This window comes from Dryobates pubescens, chromosome Z, assembly GCF_014839835.1.
Source record: "Dryobates pubescens isolate bDryPub1 chromosome Z, bDryPub1.pri, whole genome shotgun sequence".
Classification (NCBI taxonomy): Eukaryota; Metazoa; Chordata; class Aves; order Piciformes; family Picidae; genus Dryobates; species Dryobates pubescens.
In genome coordinates, this window is record NC_071657.1 from 136,964,205 (window position 1) to 136,975,616 (window position 11,412).

Consider the following 11,412-nt stretch of genomic DNA (forward strand, 5'->3'; position numbering starts at 1 on the left):
AACCTCCTTGCAGGGAGCTGTAGAGAGCCAGGAGGTCTCCCCTCAGCCTCCTCTCTTTCCCACTAACCATCCCCAGCTCCTTCAGTTGCTCTCCATCAGATTTCTTCTCCAGGGCCTTCCCAGCTTCCTTGCCCTCCTCTGCCCTGGCTCCAGCACCTCCACATCTCTCCTGGATTGAGGAGCCCAAAACTGAACACCACACTCAAGGTTGAGACAGCTTAAGGAAGTTATAGTCAGAACCCCTTTGGAGTTCCAAATGGCCTAACATATTGAAAATACAATGTTTGATGTTCTGTATGGTTTAAGAAAAATTAAAATAACATGTGCAATGAGTGCTGTGTGGATAAAAAGAGTAAAAAGAGTGTCTAGAGCCATTAAACTACTCTAGGGGAAGGACAGACCTTCATGCTAGAAATACTTCCTGGCCCTATTTAGAATCTAAGTGGCAGATGGTGCTCTTAGGTGCTCAGAAAGCACCTCTGGTTTGAGACAGGCCTTTCAGAAGGTCAAAATGTTCATTAAAAGAAGCTATGAAGCCATCCAATGAGATCTGGACAGGATGAGAGGTGGCTGCAGGCAAACCTCATGAAGTCTGATAGGGACCAGTGCAGGGTCCTGCATTAGGAGAGGAATAACAATAGGCAACAGTACAGGTTAGGGGCTGCCCTGCTGGAAAGCAGCTCCATGGAGAAAGACCTTGGAGTGCTGGTGGGCAGCAAGTTCTGCAGGGGACAGCAATGTGCCCTTGTGGGCAAGAGAGACAATGGGATCCTGGGGTGCAGCAAGAAAAGTGTGGCCAGCAGGGCTGGGGAGGTTCTGCTCCCCCTCTGCTCTGCACTGCTGAGACCACAGCTGCAATCCTGTGTCCAGATCTGGGCTCCCCAGTTCAAGAGAGACAGAGACCTGCTGGAGAGAGGGCAAGGGAGAGCCAGGAGGATGCTTAGGGGACTTGAGCATCTCCCCTCTGAAGAGGGGCTGAGTGCACGGGAGCTGTTGAGTCTGGAGAAGGCTGAGAGGGATCTGATCAATGCCTATCAATAGCTGAGGGCTGGGGGTCAAGTGGAGGGGGCCAAGCTCTTTTGGATGGTGCACAGCAATAAGACTAAGGAACAGTGGAGACAAACTTGAACATGGAAGGTTTCACCTTAACATGAGGAGAAACTTCTTTGCAGTGAGGGGTGTTGGAGCCCTGGAGCAGGCTGCCCAGAGAGGCTGTGGAGTCTCCTTCTCTGGAGACTTTCCAACCCCACCTGGATGCATTCCTGTGTGGACTACCCTGGGTGATGCTGCTTTTGGCCAGGGGGGTTGGACTCAGTGATCAGTGATTGAAGGTCTCTTCCAACCTGGTTTATTCTATGTATTCTATGTATTCTATCTCTGGAGGTCCATTCCAACCTCCACTGTTCTGTGCTACTGTGAGATGAAATTGAATTGGACTTTGTAATCCCTTTTCCCCGAAGTTTTTTAGTGGCATGTGAAATGCTTATAGGGAGGCAACTTGTATCACAGGCCAGAAGCTGCTCAGCTGAGGTGACTTGCATGGTTCATCTGAGCCTGGGCTTCTCTCTGTTAAAAGATGCCTATCTTGTCCATCTGAGTGCAGCTGATTTTGGAGGGGCAGGCACAAAATGCATGAGAATTTCTTTCCCTACAGTGTGCTGGTGTGATGTTTATGTGGTTGGCCTGTAGGTAATTTTAGAATTCATAAGAACTCTGAGAAAACAAACTGTTAGCTTCCTCAGTCCAGCTCAAGGGTTGACAGTGAATAATTGTTTCCATTTATTTCCCTGTCACTAGCCACTGCTGATAAATATCAGCTTGAGTGTGCCAAGATGGTGATGATTGAGGGTTCAAGAACCAAGTAATTTTTACAGAGGCTATGGAAAAACCATAGCTGCTAGACAGGCAACATGAACCTCCCTGTGCTCAGCACTGGTTAGGCCACACCTTGAGTCCTGTGTCCAGTTCTGGGCTCCTCAGTTTAAGAAAGATGTTGAGATGCTGGAAGGTGTCCAGAGAAGGGCAACAAAGCTGGGGAGGGGGCTGGAGCACAGCCCTGTGAGGAGAGGCTGAGGGAGCTGGGGTTGCTTAGCCTGCAGAAGAGGAGGCTCAGGGGAGACCTTATTGCTGTCTACAACTCCCTGAAGGGAGGCTGTAGCCAGGTGGGGGTTGGTCTCTTCTCCCAGGCACCCAGCACCAGAACAAGAGGACACAGTCTCAAGCTGTGCCAGGAGAGGTTTAGGCTGGATGTTAGGAAGAAGTTCTTCCCAGAAAGAGAGATTGGCCATTGGAATGTGCTGCCCAGGGAGGTGGTGGAGTCACCATCCCTGGAGGTGTTTAGGAAGAGACTGGATGGGGTGCTCGGTGCCATGGTTTAGTTGCTGAGATGGTGTTGGGTGATAGGTTGGACTCAACAATCTCAAAGGTCTCATCCAACCTGGTAAATTCTATTCTATTCTATTCTATTCTATTCTATTCTATTCTATTCTATTCTCATGTACTACTGTGTACAGGTCTGGTGCCCTCAATATAAGAAGAACATGGACCTGATGGAAGGCCATGAAAATGATCAGGGGATTGCTACGAGGTCAGGCTGAGGGAGCTGGGGGTGTTCACCATGGAGGAGAGAAGGCTCCAAGGAAACCTAATAGCAGCCTGCCAGTACCTGAAGGGGGCTACAAGAAAGATGAAGAGAGACTGCTTGCCAAGGCCTGCAGGGACAGGAAGAGGGGCAATGGCTTCAAGTTGCCATGGAGGGTTATGGAGTCTTCCTCTCAGGAGACATTCAAATCCCACCTGGATGTGTTCCTGTGTGGGAATTTGGAGATCCTGTGTCAGCAGGAATCCCAAGGGAAATCTTCCTTGCTCACAGCCAGCCCAAGCAGTTTACCACCAGATAATTTGCTTGGACAACCCCTGAAGAGCTGAAAATTTGGAAATCCTACCAATTTACCTCCCCAAGCCCCAAACCTAAGCCTCTGAGACTGGCACTTGCAGAGAGCCCAGCAGACGGGCTGGCCTTCCTCTGGGCTCCATAACTTTGACTGGCAGAGAAATTTGCTAGTGTCTGTATTTTCCAGAATCATAGAATCAACCAGGTTGGAAAAGACCTCAGAGATCATCAAGTCCAACCTAGGACCTAACACCTCCTGACAACTAAACCATGGCTCCAAGTGCCACATCCAAGCCTTTCTTGAACACCTCCAGTGAGGGCGACTCCATCACCTCCCTGGGCAGCACATTCCAATGGCCAATCTCTCTTGCTGGGAAGAATTTCTTCCTCACATCCAGCCTAAACCTCCTCTGGTACAGCTTGAGACTGTGTCCTCTTGTTCTGGTGCTGCTTGCCTGGGAGAAGAGACCAACCCCCACCTGGCTACAACCTCCCTTCAGGGAGCTGTAGACAACAAGAAGGTCTCCCCTGAACCTCCTCTTCCCCAGGCTAAGCAACCCCAGCTCCCTCAGCCTCTCCTCCCAGGGCTGTGCTCCAGACCCCTCCCCAGCTCTGTTGCCCTTCTCTGGACACATTCAAGTGTCTCAATGTCCTTCTTGAATTGAGGAGCCCCAAACTGGACACAGGACTCAAGGTGTGGCCTAACCAGTGCTGAGCACAGGGCAGAATGACTTCCCTGCTCCTGCTGCCCACACTGTTCCTGATGCAGGCCAGGATGCCATTGGCCTTCTTGGCCACCTGGGCACCCTTCTGGCTCATGTTCAGCTACTGTTCTATGTATTCTATGTATTCTATGTATTCTATGTTGCCCAGTACCCCCAGATCCCTTTCTGCCTGGCTGCTCTCAGCCCCTCTGACACCAGCCAGAGAGAGTCAGGCCAGCTTTGGTGACAACACAGAGCAAGACCTGAGTTGTTCTTTTCACAGAGACACTGGTGGATAAATGTGGAAGCACAGTTCATTTATTTGTTTGCTTGCTGTTTGACATTCACATTTCAGAGAGTTTCCCCTGACAAATCCAACCTTTTAAATATTATTTCAGTACAAACCCAACAGTCCTTGAGATAAAATCTTCCCTGCTGCTACCAGCAAATAAATAAAACTACATCAGACACACTGAAATGATTCATTAGCAACAAAAAACCAAAACCCTTCACTGCAGAGCTTCTCAAAACCAGTGAGTTGAAGTTAAGTCAGTGCAATAAGTTAGTCACATCTTCTGGAGCTGCTAAGTACCTGGACCTCCTGGATAAGTTCAGTGCACAAGAATGATTACCAGCAATTAGCCAACAGTCCCAACGTTGACAAAATGGCTTCAGCATTTTCTTGTCCCTAAGGAGGTCTGCTTGCTTGATTTGGGCTAGAGGGATGCTGAAGGGACTGGAGCACTGCCTGAGGAGGAGAGGCTGAGAGACCTGGGGCTGGTTAGTCTGGAGAGGAGAAGACTGAGAGGGGATTTAATCAATGTCTATAAATATCTGAGGGCTGAGTGTCAAGGAGGAAGGGACAGGCTCTGCTCACTTGTGCCCTGGGATAGGACATGGGGCAATGGATGGAAACTCCAGCACAGGAAGTAGCACCTCAACATGAAGAAGACCTTTTTTACTGTAAGGGTGACAGAGCCCTGGAGCAGGCTGCCCAGAGAGGCTGTGGAGTCTCCTTCCCTGGAGCCTTTCCAGCCCTGTCTGGATGTGTTCCTGTGCCGGATTCTATAGCCCTGCTCTGGCAGGGGGGTTGGACTCATTGATCTCCAGAGGTCCTTTCCAACCCCTAACATCCTGTGAGCCTGTGATCTAGACATGCTTAGAAGTAAGCAGACATTAATATGTTTATCTGAGCACAGAAACTTCCCCCCCGCTAGTGCTGCTTGCATCTCTGTGCCAAGTAGGTGGACAACGAGGCTAAAGCTACAGCATCTCTTCCTCAAGGCAGCAGCAGGTAGAAATCTGAATGCAGTACCACATCACTTCAGGCTTTCCATATGGAAAATAGGTAAACATTAGAATCTCAGACTTGTCAGGGTTGGAAGGGACCGCAGGGATCATCCAGTTCCAGCCCCCCTGCCATGGGCAGGGACGCCTAACACAACTGGTTGCTCAGAGCCTTATTCTCTATTTTCAGGTCAACAAAGACACAACAGATACAGAAGATTTTAAGCCAAAGCCATTCCTCATGTAGTAGCAGGAGGTAGAAATACTTGAGTTGGTGTTCCCTTTATATAAATAAGTATGTAAAATAATTAAATATCAATAAATAGAGGTACAAAAAACTGAAACCCAAGGGCGAAATGACACCGAAGTAGAGCACTAAAGGTGCATCACAACAGACTGCTGCCACAGGAGCCCAGCACTGCAGGGTCACAGGATGTCAGTAGCATCTGCACCTCCTCTGAGAGTGGCTCCGTTTGGTTTTGTGGGAGCCCGAGGGCTCCATCAGCTTCTGTAAGACGCTGAACAGCTCGTTCACAGCCTTGCGCTGCACCTTCCGGTCGCTCATCTGCGCCAGGCAAGAGAAAGACACAGGGAAAGAAGGTCATGCCAAGAGGTCACATCCTACAGGTCACATCCTACAGATCACATCCAACAGGTCACATCCAACAGGTCACATCCTACAGGTCACATCCTACAGGTCACATCCTACAAGCTGCACTGCCGCCAGGGTTAACCAGATGGACATAGAATCACAGAAAGGTTCAGGCTGGAAAAGAGCCTCAAGATCACCAAAGCCAACCCAGCACCCTACTCTACTAGGCTCACCCCTAAACCATAGCCCCAAGCACCACAAACAAACCACCTGCAAACACAGCCAGGCTTGGGGACTCCACCACCTCCCTGGGCAGCACATTCCAATGCCTGACCACTCTTGCCCGCAAAAAAGCTTTCCTGATGTCCAGTCTAAACCTCCCCAGTGGCAGCTTGAGGCCATTCCCTCTTGTTCTGTCTCTAATGACCTGGGAGAAGAGACCAGCACCAACCTCTCCACGACCTCCTTGCAGGGAGCTGTAGAGAGCCAGAAGGTCTCCCCTCAGCCTCTTCTTCTCCAAACTAACCATTCCCATCTCCTTCAGTTGCTCTTCATCAGATTTCTTCTCCAGGCCCTTCCCAGCTTCCTTGCCCTCCTCTGCCCTGGCTCCAGCACCTCCACATCTCTCTTGAATTGAGCTGCCCAAAACTGGACACAGTACTCGAGGTGTGGCCTCACCAGAGCCCAGTACAAAGGGACAATGCCCTCCCTGCTCCTCCTGGACACAGGGAGGCTCCTGAGAGCCTCACCTTGCTAGGATCTGTAGTGGCAGCTACCCTCCATTTCATGAGGTCTGTGGTTTGGTTTTCTGCTGGTTTTGCCATCTGTGCAAAGCTGAAGGCAGCAGAGCTGGGAGCTGAGCTGCATGCAGTGCTCCTGGCAGGGACTTGGCTGCTCAGCCCAGAGGTGAATTTCTCTTCATACAGCTCAGCAAGTCTTAAAACTGTGCCTCTGGTGGGAAGAAAACCTTTGGCTTGCCTCTAGCACTCTGAGCCAGAAGTGGTGATGCAAAAGCAAGCTGCCAGATGGCAGTACCAACCTCTCTACAACAGCCTTTCAGGCAGCTGTAGACAGCAGTGAGGTGTCCCCTCAGCCTCCTGCCTCTCAAATCTGCAGTTCCTAGTGTCTCTGCTTCCTAATTGCTGCTCCAAAGAGCCACTTTGCCACAGATTTGCTGTTTTCTGCTTTCTGTGCTACTTTGCAAGGTGCCACAGATCAGTCACACTCTGTGAAACCTTGCTGCATGGTAGATGTTGAGGTGACACATGAGCTGCCCACAAGAAGCTAATTCCATTGGGGTCCTCTCTGTGGCCTCTGTAGAGGCCAGTGCCATTTTTCAGCCGGACTTCTGCAGAGATCACAGGATCAGAGGATCACAGGTCAGAGGATCAGAGGATGTCAGGGTTTGCAAGGGATCTCTGGAGATCTTCCAGTCCAACCCCCATGCCAGAGCAGGACCATAGAATCCAACATAGTTCTCACAGGAACACATCCAGATGGGTCTGGAACATCTCCAGAGATTCCACAAGCCCTCTGGGGAGCCTGAGGTCAGTGGTTGGTGCCACTGGCTCAATAAGCTAAGTGCCTCCAAAGCCCTCAGCAGCTTGCCCTGACAGTCACAACCTTCCCACAGAACCACAAATAGCCACATCAGTGGCAGCTCTGGTGGGCAGGCAATGAGGCAGCACTGCTGGCACCTCTGTGCCAAACCCTAGGAGATCTGGGGAGGGCAGCCCCCACACTGACACCCCACACCACAGGCCTGCAGCTGGAAACATTAAATCTTTCAGTGCCAGCCATGCCACAAGGGGGTTACCAGCCCAGTTAACTGAAGCATTGTTGGCTTGAGTCACACTCAAATCTCAACTGGAAAATCTAATGTCATGAGCCTTAGAGGCAGAGGAAGAGCCTTGCCTGCATCTTTGCCAGGTCCATGAGGTCTTTCATCTTCTTGGAGCCATCGGGAAGGCTGGTTTTCAGAGTGTAGAGCTCCTCAGATATGTGCTTGATGTGTGCCTTTGACTTGTCAGTGCTCTCAAACATTTTCAAGTACATGGAAACAATCTGGCTCAGAATGATCCTTTTTTCATTTCTCTGTTGAAAACACAGTCAGAAAGAAAGGTCTGTGAGTGGCCATCATCAGGAAAAGGAAGTGCACCACACCAGGGTCCTCACTGCTCCTTGAAGCAGGGTCACAGAAATCACAGAAACATTCAAGTTGGGAAAGAGCCTCCGGGTCACCAAGGCCAACCCAGAGCCCTACTCTGCAAGGGTCAACCCTAAACCACAGCCCCAAGCACCACAGCCAAACCACCTGCAAACACAGCCAGGCTTGGGGACTCCACCACCTCCCTGCCCAGCACATTCCAATGCCTGAACACTCTTGCCATGAAAAAAAGCTTTCCTGCTGTCCAGTCTAAACCTCCCCAGTGGCACCCTGAGGCCATTCCCTCTTGTCCTGTCACTAATTACCTGGGAGAAGAGACCAGCACCAGCCTCTCCACAACCTCCTTGCAGGTAGTTATGGAGAGCCTCCCCTCAGCCTCCTCTTTTCCAAACTAAGCATCCCCAGCTTCCTCAGTCAGTCCTCATCAGATTTATTCCCTAGGCCCTTCCCCAGCTTCCTTGCAGTCCTCTGCAACTCATCTTCTGGACTTGGACATGCCTCAGGATCAGTTCGTGGTGCTGCATAAAGCACCTTGAACCTCACAGGAAGTCTTTTTGTGAGGATTGTTTCCTCATTTCCAAGCTACCAAAGCAGGCCCTGCTCATATTCATTCTACCCCAGCTGCTATCACTGGCCCTGAGAGCTTCTTTGTACCAAAAGTCCCTTGCAGAGCACCTGAGATGCTTTTCCTCTCTGGGTCTGACTCACCTCTGTCCAAGCTGTCAGTTTGTCTGTGAAGATAGGTCCACCATCAGCTACATCTGAATTGCTTGAGTTCTGCAACAAAGAGCAAACACATCTGCTGTACCAACCCTGCTGAGCACGGTGCCAGTTTGCATTCTCTGTTCAGATGAGCAGTGAGAACCGGGGAGATGTGATTTTTGCAGCACTGGCCTGCAGCTATTACCATGCTTTCACTTCTCAAAGCCCCAAATGGTATTGGAGGACTGCCCAGTACCAGAAATGGAATGAATGTGCTTTCAGTGTCTTCTCCTGCCATAGCTCATCTGCATATCTAGCACCATCTATTTTACCAAACACTCCTTGCAAGGTTTGGTATTGACAGCTGAAAATCCAAGTTTGTGAGCACAGCAACTGGCTAGAGAACCGCCAGCTCTGATCTTGCCATGGTTTATGCCCAGCTGAAATCCACCAGGAGGTAGTCTGTGGCCTTGAGAATTTCTCCAGCCTCACTAAAATCTCATCTGGAACAAACAGCTTTACTCATAAACCTGCAGCCTGTAGAACTGAAGAGCAGTCCAGCAGCCTGCAGTCAGCTGTGGGGATACAGAAGCTTAGGTTGCTGCTGAGAGAGCCCCACAGGGATGGGATTTAACCATCAGATGTCAGCCATAATCTGCAGCATGTACTGAGAAACAAAGAGCAATATGATTCTCCCACCAAGGAAAGGTAAAGTGAATCATTTCCTCTTCTGTGTTTGTCTTTTTTTTTCCCTCTCCCTTTTTTTTTTCTGCTTTTTTTTCCCCTTTTGTTTTTCCCCTGTATACAGCAGTCACTCTTTCCCTTTTTGCCTGCTCACTAATTTAACTGCAACGAGTGCAGAGGGAAAACTTGCAGGCTGACAGCAACCCCCCTACAGGCTGATTGGCTCCCCGTGCTGACCACATTGCCCAGCCTTGGTTTTGCTCTTGCCCTGTGAGCTGGTGAGCTTCCTGCACTGACTCTGCAGCAGGTGCTCAGGATCTCGCTCACAAAATTAGATCTTGCCTCGTCAGAATCTCTCCCCTTTGTGCTAATGGTAAATTCAAGGCACAAAGCCAAAGTCACAGCCTGTTTCCTGTCAATCTATGAACAGCAAAGCATAGAACTATAGAATTGTCAGGGTTGGAAGAGACCTCAAGGATCAGCCAGTTCCAACCCCCTGCTATGGGCAGGGACACCTCACACTACAGCAGGTTGCTCACAGCCACATCCAGCCTGGCTGCAAACACCTCCAGGGATGAGGCTTCCACCAATTCCCTGGGCAACCTGAGCCAGTCTCTCACCACCCTCATGGGGAACAACTTCTTCCTAACATCCAATCTCAATCTACCCAGTTCTATTGTTTTTTCCATTCCCCCCAGTCCTATCCCTCCCTGACACCAGGCTTCTTTTTGTGGCACTTTGAGTGATTCCTCCACTACATTTCTGCTCTCATATGCTCAAAATCCTGACAAAACCAGAGCCTGGAAGCAGGAGCAGAGCCTTGCAGTTGCTTTCGTGCACTTGAGGGAAAAGCTCAAAAATGCAGTGAGAATGAACTGTGAGCTACTTTGATGCCTCCTAGGTGAAGACAGGTGAATTAGCATTACAGGTGTCAGGTCACCAAATAGCAGATGCTGGATCATAGTCAGGGCTAAGGAAGCTGAATGTCTGGAGGATGCAAAAGAATAAGCAGTAGGAAACACTCTCAGGCCACACTCTGCTGCTGCTATTAGTAAGTATCAGCTGCAGTTCTTTAAGCCAAAGCTCTTCTCAGTTTTGTTTGTACTGCTAACTAACACTAAATCCCTCATCAACATTACTAACCCAACAGAAGTGTCAGTAAATTACATCTGAACAGAACTGAGCCAAGATTCATTATATTAAGCATAAATTTCATTAAGATTTCTTCTGAGAGAACATTCCATGTAACCAAAGGCTGGAAGGGAGCTGGAAGAAGCTCTTGTGAAAGGAAGAATGGCCCTGGGATAAATGAAAACCACAACTGAATCCTGTTTAATGAAAGGAGTTAACCAAACCAAAGAAGTTGTCCACATTCTCCTTTTTAAAAGGCATAACCAAAATGATTGATCCAGGGACACCTTCCACTGGTACACACTGAGTATGTTCAGCAGTGCTCAAGCCTGGATTGCAAGGCACAAGCAAGAAGGAGAAGTGCAGTAGGAAATGATTGTTCCAGGGTTACCTTCTGTTGGTACACATTGAGTATGTTAAGCAATGCTGAAGTCTGGATTGCAAGGCACAAGCAAGAAGGAGAAGTGGAGTAAGAAATGGCTGTTCCAGGGTTACCTTCTATTGCTGCACATTCAGTAGGTTGAGCAGTGTTGAAGTCTGGATTGCAAAGCACAAGCAAGAAGAAGTGCAGTAGGAATGACTGTTCCAGGATCACCTTCCTCTGGTTCACACTGAGTATGTTAAGCAGTGCTCAAGTCTGGACTGAAAAGCACAAGCAAGCAGGAGCAGTGCAGCAGAAGACCATACTTACAAAGTCAGCTTTCAGTTTGTCTATGTGATGTTGAAGATCAGGAAGGCTTAAGCTATTTCCAAACTGTCCAAAATAAATCAGGATGACAGAGAGAACAAAGAAGCTGTAGGTCTGGCAAGCCATTTTCTTGGTGGTGGTGGTGGTTCAGTTGAAATGCTCAGAGAAGTTCTGGGGGGGGATGTGCCAGTTGAAGAGCAGTGATCTTCAACTCCTAGTAGTTAAATCTTCTATAAGAATAAAGTAGACTAATGAACTTCATCTGCCTGTCAGTGGTATTTATACCTGGTCTTGACTGGGGTTTTTTTTGTATTATTTCATCATCACAGGCTGTTTATATTTAGAAAAGATAGTGCTAGATAAGAAGCCTTCAGATTTGGCTGATGAAGGGAATCCCTCGAAAGCATCTTTCTGCAGCATGGGCTTGGAAAAATGCTCAGTGGTTCGTCAATGGGTAGCATTGACGTGGCAGGGTCTGAAGTGTCTTTTACACGTGGTTGAGGGGGGGAATTTTGATGGCAGCTGAGGAGTGTGTGTTGGGGGTCGAGCGTGCTCTTGCACACT

At 49.2% G+C, this 11,412-nt stretch overlaps 1 protein-coding gene across 1 annotated transcript; it reads right to left on the reverse strand.

Annotated features, from left to right (window-relative positions):
* Positions 1–5,320: 5,320 nt before the first annotated feature.
* Positions 5,321–10,974, reverse strand: IFNG (interferon gamma). Its single transcript, XM_009906414.2, has 4 exons — positions 10,852–10,974; positions 8,352–8,420; positions 7,391–7,570; positions 5,321–5,449 (listed from the first exon to the last, which is right to left on the reverse strand). Exons 1-4 carry the CDS (start codon positions 10,972–10,974, stop codon positions 5,321–5,323), a joined length of 501 nt encoding a protein of 166 aa, XP_009904716.1.
* Positions 10,975–11,412: the final 438 nt, after the last annotated feature.

What these genes read in the sequence shown, in the direction of transcription:
- IFNG (XM_009906414.2), bottom strand. Translation starts at nt 10,974, where the DNA reads ATGGCTTGCCAGACCTACAGCTTCTTTGTTCTCTCTGTCATCCTGATT. An exon ending in ACAAACTGAAAGCTGACTTT is followed by an intron (nt 8,421 to 10,851) that starts GTAAGTATGGTC and finishes TCTTTGTTGCAG; the next exon opens with AACTCAAGCAATTCAGATGT. An exon ending in TGGACCTGGCAAAGATGCAG is followed by an intron (nt 5,450 to 7,390) that starts GCAAGGCTCTTC and finishes TGCCTGGCGCAG; the next exon opens with ATGAGCGACCGGAAGGTGCA.